We start from the raw sequence: 22,898 nt of genomic DNA, 5'->3' as shown, positions 1-22,898 counted from the left end.
AAGCAGGTTTAGTAATTTTAAAAGACTGAATGGATATCCAATATATTAAGAGTGCTTGATGATTACTGGAACTGAGAGCTGTAATGCTGTCTGTTAAATTTTATTTATATGAGGGTAAATCAAAAAGTAAAGGCAATTTGTAAATGATGCGGTAACCACAAAGGATAACAGCTGATGCAACACAATATGTTTGTGATTGCTTATGGGTAGATCAAACACACACAGAAAAACGCTTTGTCATTAGTCTAGATGAAGCCAAGGTCAAATCAACATGGAATTTTTGCTGCGGGATTGCACAGTTGTTGAACAATGTGCCATAGTGAGATTTCTTTAAGCAGAGGGAGTTTAAATGTGCTGAAATTCACTGAAGGATGTTGGCCTGTGGAGATTGGTAAGCTATTAGGGTACCCATCTTGCACAACCTTTATGGTACCCCAAGTCATCATGCAGTCATCAGGCATGTTCAGATCCATAACTGATATCCAAATATGTATCAATTGCGAACAACATAATCTTTCAGGTCTTGTCAGCATTCATCATATTGATGTGGGCTTGTGTGCTCGACATTGACAGTCGACCAGATCAAGCTTTGTCGGTTACGCTAGTTCGTACCACTTTTAACCTTTATACCCATTCATAAACTTTTCATTGAGTCATGCTGTTTCTACTTCTTGCTTAGCCCACATCCTTCAGTGAGTTTTAAGAAATCTTACTATGTTATGTTGCTCATCATGTTCATTTGACCTTGGCTTCAACAAGACTAAAGGCAGAGTGGCATGTGTGTTGGAACTACCCATAACCATCGCAAACATGTTGTATTGCGTCAGCTTCTATCCATAGCAGTTACAGTGTAATTTTCACATTTCCTTTCAGTAGTACAATATTATGCTGAACAAAAAATGACTTGAATCAACTTAAGTTAGTTTGTGGGAGAAAAATGTATGACCCCATTTAAACATCTGGGACTGGTCAAGGATCTAGCGGCAATTCATTTGTCATGCCTCTAAGAGGAAATTGCCTTAGAGCTTATAATGAAATCTGTGATTTTGGCACGTCCCTAAATAAGAAGTTAGAAAAGCATAAAAGAGGAAAGGTGCATGTTTATTTAAACTTGTATTCACTGAGAATGCTGCAGTAGTTAGTCATTGTGTTGCTGATAATAAAGTACTATCCATCCATAGAAATTACCACAGAATTATCAAATTTCTTTACGATTTCATTTAGCCATGTATTAAGCTTTTACCTTAAATCAGTACACTTTGCAATACAAAGCTTTATGCAGTAACTCCTGTTTTTCATAATAATTACAAGATTATCTGTTGGCTTAAAAGCAGGTTCCCATAATGAAATTTCTAGAGTACTGTCATCCATCTGGTTTGCTATTACAATTAACTACAAAAAATTAGGGGAGAAGTAGCTGGTCACTGCAATTTGCAGAGAAGCTGGAATATCCCTTTTCAGGAGCACTGGAATAGCCAAACAGCTCACAGTAAATATGAATACAAAGTACCCAGCTCTCCAGAACCCTTTTGCTTTCAGCAGTACTTGAGTTGCCTACAAATGAGCTGAGCAGAGGCTGTGCATTGCTTCACGCTTAATGTTTAAGTTGTGTTGCCCTCTACTGGTGTGACTGCTGAATGACAGAAATGTTTCATCTCTCTTTAGTCAGGAAGGGATAACAGTCCAAGAGAACCCCCTGCTGGAAGTCTGCAGAAGTGTTAGGTGGATACCTGCACTACAGTGGCACTATCACATCTGTCATTTTGTGCCGCAACAACCCAAGATGTTAGAGAATGGAACTTGTGTTTGAGAATTGATTTTTTTCGAAAACTCCAAAATGATTTGGGGTAAATGCCTGTTCAGACCGCATTAACATTGTTTTCCTGTTACTATACATAATAATATACAGTATGTAAAATCATAATGATATTTTCAATTCTTACAATAATACCATTGGTTATAAATATGTGAATATAGCAATAAAATCCTAATTAAAGATCATTTGTACAGTAAAAGGACAATAGAATCTAGGCATGTATAAAATCTGCTTTTAAAAAGTCAATGATTTAACATCATGAAAGATTTGACAAAAGTCATTTTTCATAACTGGACAAATGAAGAACTCTTGCTCTTGACTTCATAGCACAGACTGACAGAGGTAGTCTCAGATTTGTAGTTCTGTGCTGACTGCTTGACTTATGTGTGATAATCAGGTTCCATTTTCGTTATTTCTCGTAATTCCTCCTGCCAACAATTGGACTGAAAATAACACATTTTATTGTACTTTAAATATTATGCTGAACAAAAAATGACTAGAATCAACGGTGTGTGTTTTTCTAAACTAGTATTCACTGAGAATGCTGCAGTAGATAGCCAGTGTGTTGCTGATAATAAAGTACTATTTGGTCTTTCATTACCAAGACTGTTGTATTGTTTTTCTTTATCTATAATATAAAATATGTTTATTGTTGTGATGATCACAGTGGAGCTGTGCTGTGAGTTGAGTGACATGTCCAATCAAACGATCAGCTCAAAATGCTGTAATCATAGTTTTGGGTTCTTTCACAAATATGAGCAGTAAAATCAAATTCCTCATATCTGTTGAGATGTTGAACTTCTCACTGTTACTACTCAGAACTGCTGAAAATGACACAGTTTGCCGATTGCTCTTCCTAGAAGCACCTTGTACATACAAACAGCATGAAGGCAAACAATGTCTACTCAAATATTTAACAGCCTTTTATTATAATAACTTTGTAGTGCCATTTCCACATTGTCTGACTGTATCATTAAGGGTAAAGCATTGATGACCTCTTGGATGTTTTTCAATTGAAAAGTAGATTAATTCCAAAGAAATTGAGTTTATTTGGCAAGTTGATTTAATATTTTATTTCTTTAACCCTAAAGTGGCTACAAAATGAACCTTCAGAAAATATTGTATACTGTTGAAACAATTCACTTTTCTACCTTAGAGAAGAGGAGTAATTAAATTGTAATATAATCGATTTAGTCCCATAAAGAAGCTTGTAATGGTGCAAACTTCTAGTGGCAATATAAAAATAAAGATTGTTTAATAATAATAAAACTCAGTCCCTAAATACAACTTCCCTGAGGTTTTCACCATATTTTTGCAGTGTACTTCAGATAGAGATGCTACTGCTGCTTTAGTGTAGTTGGTTTTATCCTTTTTCATGCCTTTATTTGTTTTAGTCAGTTCTTTTTCTTAGTTACACCTGACCTGAAAATACAGCTGGCAAGAACAATTTCAGGAGGCTGCTGTTTCCACACTGCTGAGCCACGAAAAGAGCAGCAGATCCAAGTTATGTACAGAGCATGCTGTGATGCAGTTCAGTGAGAAGAGTCAGGCCTGAAGATGTCCACGTGTATGGTGTACTTGTGTGAAACTGTGAGTTTTTGTGTGTATGTGTGTGAGCCGTGTGTGTAGTGGAGATACCATAAGTAAATTTATATGTGGCCAACAGAGTGTTGGTGAATCTCTGTGTAACAGAACACATGTGCTTATACAAGAAATATGTGGTGTGCATCTGTGCATATGTGATTGACTTTGTATGAATCTTTCATGTGACAAAGAACATATGAGTGCATTTGTGTTTGCGTGTTACTGAGTTAGAGTTGTTGATTCTTTCTGTTAGTGTACAACAAGTGTGTATGACATACTCTGTATTAGTGTATAATTCTGTGTTTTACTCTTCACGTATCAGCATACATGTGTGAATGAATATAAGTCATTGTGTAGAAGTGACAGGATAAGTTTGTGAGTTTGCTTAATAATGTACCTGTGAGCAGGTGACTGAACATTTTTGGTAAGGTGAGTAAGGCGATGTGGATGTGTGATTTTTATGACCATATAAATGAATGTGGCTGTATGAATTTGAAGTTGTCATGAGTGTATGTCCACCTGAGAGTACACACTGTATATAATAGTGATCCTGTAACTGAGAGTGTGAGTGTGCATGTCGGAATCAGTCCAGGTATAGGTATATGTGTTTGTGTCCAAAATAAACTTGAGTTAATGCTTTCCTGGCTTGACTTTGGACTTCTATTTTGCTCATGGGGATAGCCATCTGATGGATATAATGCCCAGCTGTAGTAGCATGTACCTCCTTTCCCTTGCCATAACTTTGTCAGACGGATACCCTGTGCTTACAGTAAATGAGAAGCATTGTGTTGGTGTGCCACAATTTTTATCGCCCACTAATTGGTGCCTGTCACAGCTATTAATTCCTCGAGAGCGTGTGTACACACTGGCTCAGACGCAACCCACCATTAGTAATTGAGTAATCGCTGTGCTAATTGTAGTTGTCTGTCAGCCCTGATGCTGTCTAGCGACTGCAGATCCGCCCACCTGAAAGCCTAGGCTATCGAGTTGTGTGCAAAACAAATAGACATGGTATTAAAAATAATTAAATGCTGTGTCCAGATCACTGCCTCTCTATTACTATCCATTGTCCATGCAGTTTTTCATTGCACCTGCTTTGGAAAGGGGGTGTTTTACAACCACTGGATGGCTAGTGTGGTGTGAGCTGGAGCTGCTCTTAACTGAAGATTATCTCACTCTGTCCCTGGATCCCTTTTCAGTGTGCAATGTCTTCAGTTGTGCTGTTGTTGCCATGGAAACTGTTCCTCCAATGGCATGCAGCAGCTGCTTCTGACTAAAGGCTATAGCGCTGCAGATGCAGCTGCTGACATCATTATAGATGAGTCTGAATGAATCTACCTCCCTCCTCTTTTTCATCTCTGTATGAATCGTTCAGAGCTTGGCTTCTCCTGTTCAAGCGTGGATCCTCTCCATCACGATGGCCTGTAGGCGCTGCCACTTGTAAGTACCTATGTGACACCTCTTGTTATGGGACTGTTAATGGGATTAGCATCACTTTGGAGTATTGGGCTCAGTGTGTTACTTACTGGCAGGAACATGCTGCTTATTGGGCGCTGCCGGTCACTTACCCTCTTGGTGTTTCATGCTAGTCTGTGATGGAATTGTTGTGCAAGTGTGTATCAGATGGCATTCATTCCACACGTTGAAAATGCCACCACTGTACATACACATACAAAGATAACATTGCTTACTGTACACATACACACCTTTAGAGCATAGAGAACATGTGACTTCACATAAAAAACAGATTTCTGTGAAGCCTGCTACAAGACTAACAGAATAATATATGTGCACACACATACATATGATTGGCAGTAGAATGCTCTCCCAAAGATGGCCTACAAAGCGCATAAAGATGTGGGAGTGGAGACTACTGAGACAGTTTGAAGGAGGAGATTGAATTGTTTTTCAAGCTTTAATGATGGAAACTAGTGACAGGCCTGTGGAAGCAGGTACCACAGGGAGTTTCTTGAAAGTGCACTGATCTATCTACCCGTGATACTGTAAGAACTATTCTTGTATGTCCTTCACCTTGTGATCAGCAGTAATGATCACTTGCACTAAGACGCCTTTTCAGCCTTTCAAGTCAGCAAACATTTAATGCCCTTGGGAATATCTCTGAGAGGGGACGTGATGCCTCATTTGACTGATTTCCCATGTTAATTCTACCCCTCCCACTTGCAGTGAGTAATGAAGATATGATTGCGTTGAAGTGTGAAGCTGAGAGCCCTGAAGCAGTGCCCATTTATAAGCACTGTGGAACTTGTCTGTTATGTAGTGCAATCTAGTGACACAGCACTGTTTGCCCAAAGACTGTCTTATGAGAAAATTGTTTTTCCAATAGCCGAGGTATAGGCAAGCCTACACATTTGAGAACAGAGACCTCGAAAGTTGGAGAGGAAATTGGGAAGGAAGCGAGCAGGTTGCCAGCATACTTCAGACACTCTTGTATATAACAAGGTTTTTTTAGATCTAGTCTGGTGGAATATGAAGGTGTTCTGTGAAATTTTCAGGCCAATTGCCTTTGTGTGGATTTGTACCAGCTTTGGTGGATACAATTAACTCTTTGGTGGAATTCAAATGTAAGGGTTAAAAATTAGTCTTCTGCCCAGAATGACACCAGGGTCAGCCACAGAAAATGAGTACACCAAGTTTCAGAGTGAAAATCTTCTGGAGATCCCACATTTAGTTAATACATCCAGGTGATACACATGGAACTTGATGTTATGTTAAAGAAAATTGGAATTTTTGGGTCAGGTGACCATGGCCACTGGGGAGGTGTTCCTGCATGATTAAGTACAGGCTGCTAACGGAAAAGTTGAGAATACTACTTTCAGCATTGCTTTGTAGGTCAAGACTAGGAAGACTTTCATAGGTTGGTTAGAGGTCATGTAGAAACTGCATTTTTGTAAATCATTTCAGCTTTTGGTAGCCAAAATAAAATTTATTGTGATTGATTACTTGCAGTGTAGTGGTGGTTCCAGCTCGAGTGGTACTTTCCATTCATTTAGTTAAAAGAACATCTGTGTAGTGCCTCTGAAATTAGTCAAGATTTAGCTAGAACATGTTGTCTGGGTTGCTTTTTCATTAGTCCTTTAAATAAAAACATTTTAACATCTTGGCCACCTACTGAAAATCATAAGATGCTTACCTTTGTGTAGATTTCATAATGCACCATGTGGTCAAAGCTTTCAGCTTTCCTGGAGGGTGTTTTTTATACCTTAAAGCTAGCTGTTTTGATGCCATTCATAAAATAGCTATACGTCTTCAGGACCTTTCTTTATTGAATATGCTTGTAACAATTTAGTTATTTTTCAATTATTGTATGCTGTTCCACTGTGAAATAGAGAAAATTTTAAAGTACTGAAACCAGACTAGAAACTTATTCCTACTTACTGTATATCTGTGCCTTTGCTGATAGAGTATCCTGCCTGTCTTTGCTCAGTATATGGGGATGGGGCAACCAGGATCTTTGAGGATGGGGCCATCTTGGCACTGTTACAATTCTGAAGGTAGAACTGCCCACCTACACCATTAGCTTCTGGGTTTGCTACATAATTGGATGGCTGGAGGTGAAGTTATCTGTTGCTGGATGTGTGAAGTTATCTGTTGCTGGATGTTTTCTGTTCTTGAGAATTTGCCTGAAATGTGGGAAGAGGCAGAAAATTCATCTATTTTAAAATCGGTCCCAAAGTCAGAACAATAGAGTTTCCATTCCAATACACATCCAATTTCATTTACTTATGTTGAAATGTAATGCCTGTGCCAGCATGTTCCCAAAAGTGAAGAAAATGAGAGTACATTTCTCAAAGTCAAAAGTGATGAACCTGCAACAAATGTGTTTTTAATGACTAAGAAACATGGTTCCTTATTTCAAAGTCAAATCTGTCTTGTGGCAAAGCAAATTCTTTGCTTTGCGCTGTGAATCAAATGTCTCTTTGTCATTCTTATCATTGCTGTATCTGATGTCTTCAGTTAGTTCCCTTTGCAACTTCTGGTCCTGTAGTATTTGCCCAGAATATTAATGTGTACTCTCATAAGATACTGTATATTGTGTGGTTCTATAATATTCTCCCATCCCTCTTTAACTGGTGCATTGTACTATAATATGGCAAGTGGTTCTTATCATTCCAGATTAAAAGGCCACTTGGTAGCTCTCATGGTAGACAAGGTGGATATATGCCACTCATATTATGTTTTGATACACCTGGTGTCCCCCACTGCTCTACACTGAGGGCAAGTGAACAATCATTCTTCAAATGTACCTTTTTTGAGAAAAAATGCCATGCTCCCTGTACATCTTAGTATGATTCACTCTACTTGGTCTTTTTTGAAAAACACTGTAATAAAACAAATCAAGATCTGAAGTATAATTTGACATCTATTATGATGATAACCTCACCAGGTTTTTGAATTACAGCATGACTGTGATAAATTATGATTTATTTCTGGAGAATGAGATGTTGGTGTATCCTACTTGAAAGATTAATTTAAGAGTTAAAAATCAAAAGGTGCAGGCTATAAATAAAAATCCAGTTTATGCATCATTCTCTCCATTAGACAGTAGACCAAGCTGAGGATGTTGTTGCCATATATTCTCGACTGAAATGAATCCCTGTGACCACAGGGTTATTATTAAGGACCTCAGCCATCTCGCATAATAACTTTTCTTTATCTTCTGTTACACCAAATAGTATGGGACAAATTACACTCACCCAGCAAATTCAAAGATACCGTAGTTTTTATATACAGGTTATAAGATTACACAGCAGCCATTCATTAAGAAATGCTTGACTCTTTCTTTTATATATATATATATATATATATATATATATATATATATATGATGGGCGCCTAAGAGGTGGGCGTGCACTAGCTTGTACATTTCTCAAAGTCAAAAGTGATGAACCTGCAACAAATGTGTTTTTAATGACTAAGAAACATGGTTCCTTATTTCAAAGTCAAATCTGTCCGCAGAACTAACAAAAACTTCCTCGCCCTGCCTTCGTATTCCAATACTCCATACAACAGATAAATTTGTAGAACAAATTAGGGTCCCGGTGGTGGGGAATCTTCCAATGATGGCCTATCGATAGAAACAATGGCATTCCTGGCGAACTTCAGGGAATCATCGTTCCACTCTTCTCTTTTAATTGAAGCCGGCGTAGACCGAAACTGGAAGTTTAGGCCGGTGAGTGGATCTTGTGGGGCAACCGGGTTAGGGTCATCCAGCCCAGATCCTCATCCGTTTGTACTTACGGATTGAGGTCCGTTGCAGTAGAGTTCCCGTCCTGACTGTCCACGTCATCAATAGTCGCCGAAGAGCACGGCATGGGAGTAGCTGGGACGGTTCCTTGCCTGTCAAGAGAATATAAAGGTTTGGGGCTTCCGTCCCTGTATACTGTAGAAACTCTGTTAGATCAGGTCAGTTCGTACATTGAACACAGACAAAAAACAAATGACAGGTGGACAATTTATGGGGTGGGAACAGAAGTGGACACGAAATGCTGGGAAGGAACCGCGGTTGTAGATGTATAGTAGTGACGCCATCAGATGGGAACCAGAGGGAAGGAGGGAACCCTGAAGTGTCTTGAATTTTATCGAGTCCAGGTGAACTCACGGCGGTGTTGCTTCGTTTTATTCCTGAGGGAACAAAGAAAGAAAGGTTAGTACCCTGTCGTTGTTCCTTGGCACGAGATTTCGCGGTGCTTGTCGGGTGCTTAAGCCACTCCCTATGCGCTCATGCGTTACATGACCCACAAGTCCAGACCCATCGAGTCGGGCAGCCCAAACTGAGAGGTCACTAATACACTGTATATTGTATATATTTTATCTGTATGCTGCTTTCATTGTCTTTGTCATTCCTTTGATCTATTGTTGGCATTCTATTACTGCCAGTAGTAAGGATTTCATTGTTCTATGACAATAAATTTGAATTTGACTATAAACCTGTTAGACATTGTATATACTTTAGATTCTGGCTGCCTTACTCTGTCTAACTTTTGCTATCTTGCCTTCTTTGTAGTTTTGCAGTGTAGCAATATTTGATTTGTAAAGCTTTTTGTCATATTATTTTTATTCTGTGTTTGATGTTTTCATGTTTATTAACATCATTTTAATACTGAAGTTAAAAAAAAAAAAACACAATACACATTGTTGGACTGAAATTTCAAACTTCATTGCTTCAAAAAAATAATATTAATTATGAACATTAACAACAACTGTCTTGCAGTTCTTCAGTAACTTGTGTGACCACTTCTTGCAATCGCCACTAATTGACACCTCTGACACATGGAGTCAGTGTGCCTTTGAATCTGACATTGTGTAATGTTATCTCATTGCTGCACAAGGGCCTGACAAAGTTGCTGGACCATGGCAGGAAGAGTGTTGAATCTGTGGATTTAGGGACCTAGAATATCACAAAGGTAATCTGTGAGGTAACTTTCAGTAGAGAAAGCCGACCTAGGGAGCATCTGCACATCAGCACTCATTCCTCAGGACAACTGTTATCACAGCAGCTGTTTATGGCCTGACATTGTCCTGCTGTAGGTTCGGATCGTGTAGACAGAGTGAGAAGGGGGCCTCTAATGGGTCACCTTGCTCTTAGGCCTGCAATATGCACCCTGTTTCTCACTGTTTTGTCACTGATGCAGGCATTGTTTCTGCTGGTAATATCAGCAGCAGTATGGTTGGATCTGAAACTGTTTTGCAGAATGGACTTTTTCTTGGTTTGGTCACTCCAAGGCAACCAGATCGTGAATCGTCAACTGTCCTGGCAGTTGGCTGAAGCCTTGCCTGCAATCAGGACAATGTGGAGTGGCTTAACCCAAAGTGTCTGTCAATACTACATTATTATATGACATTATTATATATATTATCAATATGACATTCCTGTCTTCAGGCAGTGGTCCTATTCCTTGCATCTGATGAAATTCGGGGCATTATGGAATGCCCAGAAAATTGAGTGTAGTCTTTGGCTTGTTGTGACCTAGGCTTTTGAATTAAGGCCTTTTTCAAGGTGATCTGATCAGCCATCAGTCCCCCACCTCCAGATATGAACAGTTCTGAGCAGATTGCTCATAGTTCACTTTCTGTATTGCCTGGCAACACACATCTTTTATTTGTGGGACAACATTTGAGCAAGCCTTTTCAGATGACAAATTTGCAAATACAGTAAGTTTGACTGGATATAATGCATTCCAACAAGAAATCAATAGTGACATGTTTGTATTTACATAATTTAATGGATATCATTAAAGTAAAACTTATAGGTTAATGTTTTAATGATTCTGATCAAAAATACATTTAATATCAATAAATAATTGTTGACAAAAAATAGGATGGTATTGTAGCCTTGTAACTCCAAACATTTAGTAAGGTTCATTACTTAAACAGGATTATATATGGTGTATGTTGAAGTGTGACAAAATGACTTTCTGTGCATTCTGAATGGTGCAAATTAGATGTATTCATCTCAATCAGAGCTCTTCATGCTTTTATTGCTTTGGGCTATTTGGCTTCAGTGTTGTGCCCATTAATACAATAAGACAAGAAGGCTTGTATGACGTGATGTCTTGGCAATGCATTTTATGCATTGTATTACTACGTCTGCTGCTGTCGCTCATTTTCTGGCCAGGAAGCATTCGTGTAAATCCCATCTGTACCAAGGCATTTTGCTTGGCCACCAATCTGGGACTTTGACCAGTCTCGTTCAAATTCTAGCTGCTGTCTCCATTTCTGAATCAGCAGCTCCACAACTACACCGTTCCACATGTTTGACACTTAAACTAAATTACTGACTTGTGGCTCTTGCTTCCATGCCACCCCATCCCATACATCTCTCTTTCTCTGCAGGTTTCTTGTGGGAACAGAGACTTTATATTGGCTGTTCATTTTTTGAATATTTCAAAGTTCACTGCTAGAAGACTCAAGGTACTGTACGTTTAACAAAATAAACTCCTGTTGCAAATTCTCCCAAGAAGATTATCTTAAAATTCATGCCATCTAGACAGTCAGTAAGTCAATCAATCAGTCAATTAATCTTTATTTTACATGGTACCTTTCATTAGCAGCACTACCAAAAGCATTTTAAAAAAGAAAATCACAATGCAAATTACTAAAGTAGATTTTATTTGTCATGTTGTGTGGCAGACATTCACTCAATGGTCTCTTTATTAGGTACACTTGTCTTGTGTCAGGTATGACAGGTTTTGGCTTTAAGGAAAATTCTTCCAAGTCAACAAGATACAAGAAACATTCTGTTGGGATTTTGGCCCATGCTGAATCGATAGTATTGTGTAATTCCTGAATATTTTCCAACCACACATTCATGCTATAAATCATTGTTTCGCCTCATCCCAAAGGTACTGTATTGCAGTGGTTCTCAAGGTCAGTACTGCAAGCTCCTCGTGGCTGCGAGTTTTCACTCCAACTAAATTCTTCTTTTAATTGGACTCCTGCCATAATTAAGCATGCTTTTATTTTTCAGTTTCTTTTTTGTATCAATCCAAGAATTACTGGTTTTGCAAAATCTTCACTGAATGGAACAAAAGTATATATGTTAGCTAGGTAAGAATTTATTCTTTTTAATATTTTGTTCTTTTTTTAATGTTCTGGTTATTTAAGCCATTGTCTAATAACAAGCGCACAAGTGGATAACATTTATATACCTGTCCTTTAGCATTCAGTATTGTTTGTGCTGGTGTTCATTCTGATTGACATTAATTGTCAATATACAGATACAATTAAGAGAGCAAACTCCACAGAAAACGTGAATTAAAAAGAAAATGAAAAAACAGTTTAGCATTTGAAGATATGGTAAAAATATACATTTATTAATATGTGGAGCCCTTAACATATTTGTGCTTTTTACACCAAATTCTGTCCCTTCCATCTGCACATTGCACCTTTTTTTATTATTTTTTTTTTGTTCTGACCAGGTAGCATTTTTCTCGTAATCATTGCAGACTAATCTTTCTTTTCTTGGTTGGCCAGGGCAGGAACCAGTATGTTGTTCACTGCAGTAGCTCATCCAATCCACGATCTGACATGTTTTGCATTCAGAGATGCCCTTCTGTAAACCACTGTTTCAAAGATATGTTATTTGAAGAGTTGAACAGTGAAAAGAAAATGTTAAAATTGCCAAAAGAACAGACATTGGATAGTGGATTTCTGGGTAATTACTAAGTTTTGTCCATTTTAATCTTTTCTTATTTGCTAGTTTCAAATACGTTTTTTTTTTCCTTTTAAATTCTGCTTGGGAGACCAGAATCTCGGGGTCATCTTTTCATTGTTGTAGACACTTGTATTTGGTGTGCACTGTTTAAAGAATCAGTTAACTGGGGACCTGTAAATCATTTGTTTCTCAAACTATAGACTCTGATGTTCTAATCCTCCTGTGAGGTTATGCTTCTAGATATTTTGCTTGTTTTTCATCCTAGTTAGATCCTGTGTGTCCTCTTCTGTCTAGACAGTAGTGGACATAGTTGTATGAAATCTTCAGTTTCTTGTGAATCTGTGGCATGGATTAACCTTTATTTCACAAAATAACAGACTGACAAACTTTTGTAATGCCAGTATCTTGCAACCCCAGGAAGGATGTTTTACTTGCAGCAGAGCCTGTTGAGGAACAGTGGAACATATTTGAAAGTTTTTTACATATAATACAGAACAATCCCAAATTTGGAAGCATTAAGAATTACAAAAAAAAGATAAAAAAACCAAAAACAAACAGTGAGTAAATAAAGATATAATAAAGAAACTGAAAAGGAAAAAACAGCAGTTTAAAGCATATGAGACTAATAACTCCAATGCTAACCTAAAAGACAGAGAGAATTAATCCAGAAAAGCCAAACGATGACTCAAAGAGATTTTTTCAGTATTTTAGTAGTAAAAGAACAGTCAAGGAGGATACTCAAGACGAGTATCAGGAACACTAAGGATGATTTAAAATATGGAGACAGTGGATTAGTGAATGCTCTAAACTGTTTTCACATGTGAAAAAATGGATAACCTCTCAGCAATAACAGGAACTACTGTGGAGGTACTCGCTGAGTTGGAAGTTAAAAAGGGAGAACTACTGCTTAAATTAAATACACTGAAATATAACAAATCACCAGGATCAAATAATATTCATGCCAGAGTGCTTAAGGAGGTTAGTGAGTGTATATAAAAACCCTTGACACCTATTTTTGAAAGTCACTGCATATTGGAGACATTCATTAGGACTGGAAAATAGCAGATATTACTGTATCTCAGAATATAAGAAGATTATTGAGTAGTTCCAGGTAACTATAGGCCAGTAAATTTAACATGCTTCACAGATAAAATTAATGGATTGAATTATTAAGAAAAGGATTGAGCAGCACATGGCAAGAGCAGGAGTATTAGTAAACAGTCAAAACGGGTTCTGACAGGAATGTATGTTTTACTAATGTGCTGGAATTCTTTGGGAAAGCAGCAAAAAGACACAATCAAAGAGGTGCATGTGATATTTATCTTGATTTTCATAAAGTATTCGATAAGGTGTAACATGATAGGCTTGCAATAAAACTGAAAGATGTTGGAGTTCAAGGCATAGTGTAGATGTGTGCAAAATTGGTTAAAACATAGGAACATATAATCCAAAGAACTTTATCAGACATTTTGTGTGCCTCAGGTGTCAGTCCCAGGGCTGCTATTATTTTTAATACACTTTTTATAAATGATCTGGATAGGATTATAAGCAAGATACTGGAAAATTTGTATATCATACCAAGATAGGCAGGATGGCAGATAATCTACAATCAACAGACTTGTTACAGAGGGACTTGGGTGGCAATCAGATTTGGGTAGATTTTTGGCTGATTAAATTTAATGTAAATAACTGAAAGATATTACATGTAGGACATTGGCAACATATAAGAAATAGAAATATTAGATTTGAATATACAATGGAAAGTCTGAAACTTGAAGGAACCCCTTATGAGAAGGACCCGAGAGTCATTGTGAACTCATCACTATTAACAAAAGACAGCAGTGCTAGAAAAAGTCTGGAGAAAAACAACTATGCTGATTCCAGGTCTGTGGGGGATTAATTATGAGGAAAGATTAAAGGGTTTGAAATTTTAAGTTTAAGCAGACTGAGGTAAAGAGGTGGCATGATTGACATTTGTAAAATTGTGAATGTAATCAATACAGTACATCCAGGCTGTTACTTTAAAGTGAGTTCAACAGGAACACAGGAGCACAGTTGGAAAGTTGTTACAGGTATATTTCACACAAATATGATTGTTTTTATTCACACAAAAAACACATGGAATAAATTACAAAATAGTGCAGAGAAAGGTCAAGCAAAATTACGCCTTTTATTGGCTAACTACATCTTGCCTGAAGAAGGGGCCTGAGTTGCCTCGAAAGCTTGCATATTGTAATCTTTTTAGTTAGTTAGCAAATAAAATGTGTCATTTTGCTTGACTTTTCTCTGCATTCATAATGGCTAGCACTGTACAACACCCTAGTACTACATCCTACTACTGTATTTAGTGCAGTAAAGAGTAGTATTTTAGGGGCATTTGTTTGACAGAAATAGCAAGTTTTGCTGTGCTGATAACCTGCTCTCATCAAAATTTCTTCTAAAAAGGCATTAATTTCTGTGAGATTCCAAACTTTTGAATGCTAGTGTATGTTGAGTTGCAGATTTATGATTGGGCCATTTGGAGGAAATGGCTATTTGTATTAAAAATAACCATTAAAAATATATATGCCAGCAACACTCATGACAATGACAAAACAATCACATTGTCAATCATGTTACGTTATTATTAAAATGTTTCCTTTTCTTTTTCATTACTTCTTTAACACACTACTTCTCCGCTGCGAAGCGCGGGTATTTTGCTAGTACTAAATAAAGTGCCAAATTAGCATATGGTGCATGTAAGTATTCTTAGAATAAGAAAGGTACATGACATGCTATGCATGTCTTGGCATCCACTAAGAATATAAAATATGAATGTACATAGTAGCTAATTACAGTAAAAACTGATAGATGGAACAGCAAAGTCCTTATTATAATAGATGGAAAATAGTCAATTAAAAATATTATTAAATGCAGTAATACCAGATTGAGAGAAAAAAAAACATTTAACTTCTGACATATGTAGAAAAGTGGTTCCTGGGGATTCACTGTAGCTGAAGGTTTTTGTTCCAACCAGATTCACAATCAGTGAGAATAATCAATAACAACTGATTACATTTAATTAGCTGGTCTTTTTTACTCTTCTCTTATTCTGCATTCAGAAAAACACAACAGTGTGGTTTTTATATTTATAGGAAATTTGGAAATAGTTCTACTTTTTTCTAAAACTATAAATACTTAACTTGTTGTTTTCCTATTATTTTCCCCTTTTCCTGTGTAGTTTGCCCCCTTCATTTAAACCTAATAGTGACAATTAACAATCACCAGAGCAGACATCCAGGATGATGATGATGATGATGACGACTTCAGTGTCAGACCTGCTAATTAGTAAATTATCAATTAAATAACCAGAACACCTGGAAAGGCAAAATGAAAATTAGGTTGAAAATTCTATTAATGACTTAAAAAAAAGACATATTCCCCATATAACTGCTTATTACATCACTTTATTATAGTAAAAAAATCCTTTTTGGAAGATTTTTTCAAGTCCTGCGAGTCGAGACTTTGGCCATGAGATGTTTTCAAGTCGTGCCTTCCTTTCAATCATAGAAAACTACACACACGGTACTCTCACCTCTCATTCGTGTGAATGCTTTTGACAGACACAATTCTTGCTCCGACGAGACGACACATTTCATCACGAAGGGTTATCAACAGTAAAAATGAGTACACGGCAGTCCTAGCATAGAGAAACGATGAAGTCAAACGAATTAATGCCAAAAATGACGATCGTTTATACTGCAAATTGGTTAAATGCGCATCAATAGACTATGCTGAAACAGTTGGTGGTGATTGTGCGGAAGGTGAAAACATCAACTTACAATATTCCAAAGAATTTACAAATGTTAATGCTGTCCAGTCTTCCTTTTTTCTACAGTAATTTGTGCGGAGGATGTATCCAAGAAAGGTAATGTAGTACAACTTCAGGGGATAACATTACACAGCAAAGAAGATCTTGATATGCCATTCGTATTAAAATGTTACCAGTTTCCCATTAGAATAGCTTTTGCAAAGACAATTTACAAATCTCAGAGCCAAACATTCGAAAAAGTTGTTTTATTTAATAGAGTGAGAGAGAGAAACGAAATTCAATCACTAGGCTAAGAATCCAATGAAAAACGAAAGTTAGTTGGAGCAAAAATCTGCAGCCACAGTGGGTCCCCAGGATCGAGTTTGGGAATCACTGATTTAGAACATTGTGGTGGACATTATAAAGGCAGGCAGTGTGGTGTAGTCGTTAAGGCTTTGGACCCTGCCTGTGCTCCAATTGGTAAACCAAAAGAATGTAACCAACTGTATCATACATGTTGTAAGTTGCCTTAGATAAACATGTTAGTCAAATAAATAAATGTAAATGGAAAGACCTATGGAGAGAGACTTTCATGGAACTGGAGCCACAAGCATTCAGAGAGGCCTGACTTGCAATATTTGAAGAAATTGATAAGGCAGACATAAAAAAAAAAACTTAAACTTTCTAGCGGTAAATCAAGGATAAACAGCAATAATAGGAATTCTGACGTTTTTATAAAGTTACAGCACTGTAAGTCAAAAGCAGGGTTTTGAGAAAAATTCTGAATGATTCTAGAGGGTGGCATATTCAAGTTCAAGTTTATGTGTCATTCCAGCCATATCTAAAATATAGTGGGATGAAATTGCATTACTCAAGACAAAAAAATGTACAAAAAGGGAAAAGGAAAAACCTCAAAAAAGTAAAGCAATACTTATGTGCATAAAAACTGGCTTGTTATGTGCAGAAAGTGGTTTGTTATATAACAGATAGTTTAGCAGTCTTATTGCCTGTGGAAAGAAGAAGCTATTGCACATTCTAGCTGTAGTTTAAGAGTCAGGCGGTGATGCGTTGACCATATCTTGTACAGAATAATCATTAAAAAGAGATTGCCAATAATCTATAATCTAGATTATAATCTATAATAACCATTTCATGAGTACCTTAATAAATATCTTCTCTAGCAGCCACTTCAGTTTAGAGCAACTTGATTCAAGGTCATTCAAGACTTGTATATAAATTTATTGTTTCAGCTCTGTTAATTCCATTTAAGAAATCCTCACATAATGGTAAGGCGAATTTGTACAGTTTGTCTGTAAATTAAAAGACACATTAAAAATATGTTGTAACTGACTTTTCTGTGATATTTGGCTAGTTTACAAAAGCTGTCATGTTTGTTCTGCGGTGATATTTTCCTATATGCCAGAGAGAAAGGAGCTTGCCTTGCATATTACACACATTTCGCCTGGAAGGCTTGGCAGAAATGTCAACATTCAGCATAAAAGTAGAAAGGAATATAGAGTAGTTCACAGTGTACAGAAGAAAATTGAAGGAATGATGTCTATTTTATTGGCAATCCACTTTGCAGTGGTGCATGCAAACTATTAAACCGGTGAGCCAAAAAAATTGTACCAATTGTGAGTCTAGGAAAACTCAAAAAAAGAAGGAGCTTTGGAAAAGCAGTAGAATTTGCCTCTAAGCAGAAGATTATTTAGTATGTTAACAAAATGCTCCCTCTGACATGAGCCATATTTTTCAGGTGATGTCTCAGGATTTTTTTTGCTATAGGGAAGTGTTGTATACCAAGGTTTTTCATTGATCAGGCCTTTTTTTTTCAGGGGTCTTCATTCTTCAAAACTTTGTCAGCTTGGCTTTGCAGTCAAACAGAGAGCACAAAAGACCACAGTGAATTATTAAAATGTCTGAAGTGACAGTTGGTATTTTTGTGGTTATATTCTGTCTGTCCAGTGTTGCCATTGTGCTGCTGTACATGCCATACACAGAGCAAGTGCTGAGCAACTAGCGCTACTCTGTAATATGGACAAGAGTCCAGGAAACCTCCTTTACTGATGGATGCAGCTTGTGCCACCGTCACCTTGACATTTCTGCTGTGATGAACTTGGTGGTTTATGTGTTATGAAGATGATCTATGTCTTGTGCCATGCTGCATTGTGCACTAGCAGTGACCCAACCATTTATCCCTGAGTTCTTACACTGTCATCTTTATCCACGTTTATGCATGTTTCTGTACACCCTGTATTTTTTTTTTTTTAACTTTTGTTCGTTTTTGGCCTAACTGCATATAAAAGGTCTTCGAAGACCACTCAGTTTGTCAGTTTGTTTATTTTTTTTAGCAATTAGTTTTCCCCTCAACATCTTAATTTTATTCAGCCTTGCCTCATTGTGCCAACTGAGCCATTTATTATACCCCACCTCATCACCTCACCCCACCCTTTCAAGCAAGAGCCACCAATTGAGATTTGATTGAGTTGCTATAGCAACCTGCCTCGACCCATCTCCCTGTGAGCTTCTTACTCCTCTGAGCACCATGTGCTTTCACTGATTAGCTTTTCTGCACTCAAACCTGACTGGCCAGGGGTGCTGTGACTGAGATAAAGCATAATTAATACCCTCATCGGGAGGGCATTGTTTGCACTGTCATTTTCTTTAGCATGGGGAAGCCGGCGTGTGTCATAGACGAGGACAGACAATGGAGCAGCTGTAGTACAGAGTGCCTGAGCGAAAAATAGAACACACCACTTTATGTGCAAACCAGGACATGTACTTGGTAGTGGCGGCAGTACTCTCACATACAGGCAGACAAGGAGCAAATTGTATGCTTGTGAAAGCTCACTGTCTGTGGTCATAGCACCAGCGGAGATGGACCTTGGAATATTTTTGACCAGTACTCTGCTTGTGGGGGAGATTTGGCTGGACAGACTTGTACCTAAAACACGAATCAGCCACTCATCTTTCCAAGGGTTGCGCTGGTGTCTACCTTGGAGCTGCCTCTGAAAGGATTGTTAGTGCCCCAGGGCTCCACGATGCTGAAGTTGAAGGCCTTTTGTCTGGATTATTGGCAGTTTTTGTGCCTGCAACCTCTCGGTGGCTTTTATAAAAGGTGACTTGCTATCTTCTGTCTAATTCTGTGGGAAAGAAGGGTTGTAGCCTGCTTGTAAGCAGGCTTGCCAAAACAGTTCTTGTGATGCATGCAGTTTTGTACTATAGTGAAAAGTTTATATTTACAGTTTAAAAGGCTATATATGAAATAAAGCTAGTGCAATTAATGGTGATCTGTGCGATGAATGGCTATATATGTATTTTATTTGCAATTGGATGGGAATGTCCTACTTGATAAGCTAGTACAGTAAATATTTATATGCAATAGTCTTTTAGAAAATTAATCAACATTAGAAGTAAGATTATGTATATGTACCTTGTGAAAAGCTATATTAAATGTTGTAGCTAGTGAAGCAGACTATATATATATATATATATATATATATATATATATATATATATATATATATATATATATATATATATATATCTCAGATATGAATATAAAGCATGTTAATAGTATTTAAAATGTGTCAGTTAAGGTGCCAGAAAATATACAGGCATAGATTATGTAAATGATACAGCACAAAAGACTGTATTAAAATTACATGTTAAGCTTATGCAACATGCTATACGATACATTATGAAGGTATGAGTACATTATGTCTGATTATAGATAGTGCCAACAACAAATCAAGTAAAGGGAGGTTCATATTTAGCATGTGGAAATGTGTCCACTGGGAGTCCCTATATAATACTGTATTGTGTATGTTGGAGTGCAGTATGAGCTTTAATGCTGCTTAAGAAGTGATTTAAACCTATACATACTGTAGGTGCAGTGAGGCTAACTTGAGTATCATCGGGTAATGGTCTTTTGAGACAAATTTTTTTTTTTTTAAAAGAACTTACCACCCACAAGCATTAAGTAAATGTAAGTGGAACTGAAGCTACAATGTACGTTGATGTTGGTCACCAAGCTTGTGAACATTGTGGTGATTTCTAATTTTTTCCTTTCTCTGTACTCCCATTTTGCCCCGAAACCCCCTTGGTGCTTTGTTCCAGTGTGGCCACTGAAATATGCCTCTCCAATGTGGAGGTTTAAGCTGCATTTCAGAAACATGGCTACCCTTCAATGCCTACTGATGCCTGCCAATTTCTCCATTAATAGACCCTTTTGGTCAAAGTGCCACTTTGCAAGTTTTAATGTTGGTTAGGTAAAAGAGGCACACTGAAGTTCAGTTGTCTGATGCTAACAGAGAGCAAGTGACTGATTCTGTGTTGAGTGCACTCCCGCTTCTCATTTGGATGGTTGGGGGTGTGTTTAATGTATGAAATAGCACACAATGACTAATTGGCTCCTCTGGGAGACTGCTGATGTTTGTGCCAGGTACTGACGTATGAGGCCCTCATGTGATTTTTTGGTGTCAGATAGCAGAATGTTAGTGAATGGTGAATTCTTGTGGGTATAACTCAATAATGGGATACAGCATCTTCTGGTAAGAGAAAATTCTAGCTGACCAGAAATTCAGAAGTGCCTTGCACTCCAAAACTTCAATGCTTATGTTTTACATGCCCCCCAGGGGGCAGTGTTGTTGTACAAGCCATGCCCTAAATCACTTCCAGCTGCTTGCAGCCTCAGCATGGCAGTGATCCAGCTGTTATGTCACTGGGCGGCCACTGGAAAGTAAAGAAACTTGGCCTCCTCCCACTGAGCCTGTCATTACATCTCCTGCACGTTCTAGCATCTTGGGGGATGAGTTTAAATCAGATTCAACTCTTGCAAAAGAGAGGAGGACCTGCTGGCGCCTTCTGTGCTGTTCTCCTGGAGATGGCCCCTATACTTCCGGTCAGGGTGGCTCGCTGGGCCATGGATAAGGCTGGACTCTGAGGCTTGCCTCGGCTCTCTAGGAGATATGTCACCAACTTGGCAGTAGCCTATGGTTTGTCAGCACTCCAGTAAGAACCTTGGTGGTTCACACGGGGCGTAGTGCAGGCTGCAAAAGGGTCACTTACTGCTTTTGCATTACTTGGCCGGAGAGCCACGTCCGCAGGACAGGAGTGGGCTTGCCACACTTGCTTTATTTTTCTTCTCTTCCGTCTTAACAGAGAGATGCTAGAATCATGTGGAATCTGATGTGGAAGTACTGCATTTCTGTGAGAACTCTAAGGTAAGAGGGTAACCATTGCTACTCTCTGAAGGACAGCACTTGGTTGCTAATGTGAATACAGACTTCTGTGCCATGTTGAAGCTAAAGAGTGAAAAATCGCTAGATGGGTTTTCTAGTCCAAAGGGGACTTTATTTAAACTTGTCATCGTAAAGCTGCTTCTAACTAAATGTCCCAGTCTGCTTTTTCCAGATGATGGTACATTTAACTACGGGTATAGGAGACTCTAGAGTCGTCTCCACCTGAAAGCCAAAAAGATGTGATCTGTGTAGAGCAAAAAGGTGTGTTAGAATACTGTTTGAAAGGCATTTTTTTGTGCAAGATGTTATTTTGTGCTTTGTCAATAATACACTAGTTTTCCAGGTGAATGAGCTGCAAATCCTGTTTGTCTTTTTTGTGTAGTGTGAATGACAATGGATTCCTTTCTTTTATTTATTTTATGATAAAGAGTACATTTTTGTGCTGTTTGTATGATTGGCAGGTATAGGCTCTTGCTAGGAGAGTTCCATTGTTGTGTGGAGTTTGGATTGTGTTGAGTTTCTTCCTCTGCATTCAGTATGGGGTAAGGGATTAGCCTCTGGATTCTAGTTTTTCCATGTATTGTAGGTTAATGAGGAGGACTTTTGTGCCGTCACTGTTTATTTGGTCTGTGTCCTCAAACAGGGCTGCATGTCCAGTGTCTGTGTGAAGCATCTTAGAGCTTACTTTATTTTTCTCCTTTTGTGCTTGACGGTCCCAGAAACTGCCAAGTGATAAGAGGCAAGCTGTATGATGAGCCCCTCTCTTTTTCTTAGTATTTCTAATACCTCAGCTGTCTAACCCAGCTTTTTGGCTCTGCTCAGACAAGCCTCAACTATTTTTTAACTCTTTAAAAATGAAAAAGACAGATTATAGCAGGACCAATTATCCCACATAGGTGGTGCATACTGTATTGTAAAATGGCAGCAGAACTGGACAACAGGATGTGAGGTGGTGTAGTCTTTTATAGTGACCCATGACATAGTTACAGCATGCTGTTTATGTGAAGTGTAGGTTTTGTTTTTACACTGTGGTTCTGAGCTGAATAAAGGTAAGCAAACACAAGGTACATATAAAAAAGACAATACTATTTAATTGTTCCCTGAGTTGAAACAGAACCATTCTGCAGAGGCTGTTATGTGGGGTGGGCAGATTAGTCATGGACCCACAGTGAGACAAAACCATAGAATAGCAGGGAGGGTAGCTTCTGAGGGTGTCATTTGTCACTCTGTTTAATGTGGCATAAGAGGAACAGCTGGGATACTCCAGGAAGAATAATAAGGGAATTAAAT

At 38.0% G+C, this 22,898-nt stretch overlaps 1 protein-coding gene across 4 annotated transcripts in view; it reads left to right on the top strand.

The window, feature by feature from the left end:
• iqsec1b (IQ motif and Sec7 domain ArfGEF 1b) overlaps positions 1-22,898 on the top strand; it is a 193,104-nt gene that overhangs the window by 79,273 nt on the left and 90,933 nt on the right. The window contains exon 1 of one of the 4 annotated variants that reach the window (XM_039770928.1): positions 4,752-4,840. The exons of 2 other annotated variants lie outside the window; for them this stretch is intronic. In XM_039770928.1, coding sequence (XP_039626862.1) covers positions 4,818-4,840 — 23 coding nt within the window. In that variant the 5' untranslated portion in view covers positions 4,752-4,817. Of the gene's footprint in view, positions 1-4,751; positions 4,841-21,572; positions 21,591-22,898 lie in introns of those variants that run through there. One more of the 4 variants, XM_039770927.1, reaches the window with a different exon arrangement.

The sequence above is a fragment of the Polypterus senegalus genome, chromosome 12 (genome assembly GCF_016835505.1).
Source record: "Polypterus senegalus isolate Bchr_013 chromosome 12, ASM1683550v1, whole genome shotgun sequence".
Lineage (NCBI taxonomy): Eukaryota > Metazoa > Chordata > Cladistia > Polypteriformes > Polypteridae > Polypterus > Polypterus senegalus.
Note: the sequence above shows the minus strand (reverse complement) of the source record. Positions and strands in the feature narration are given on the sequence as shown.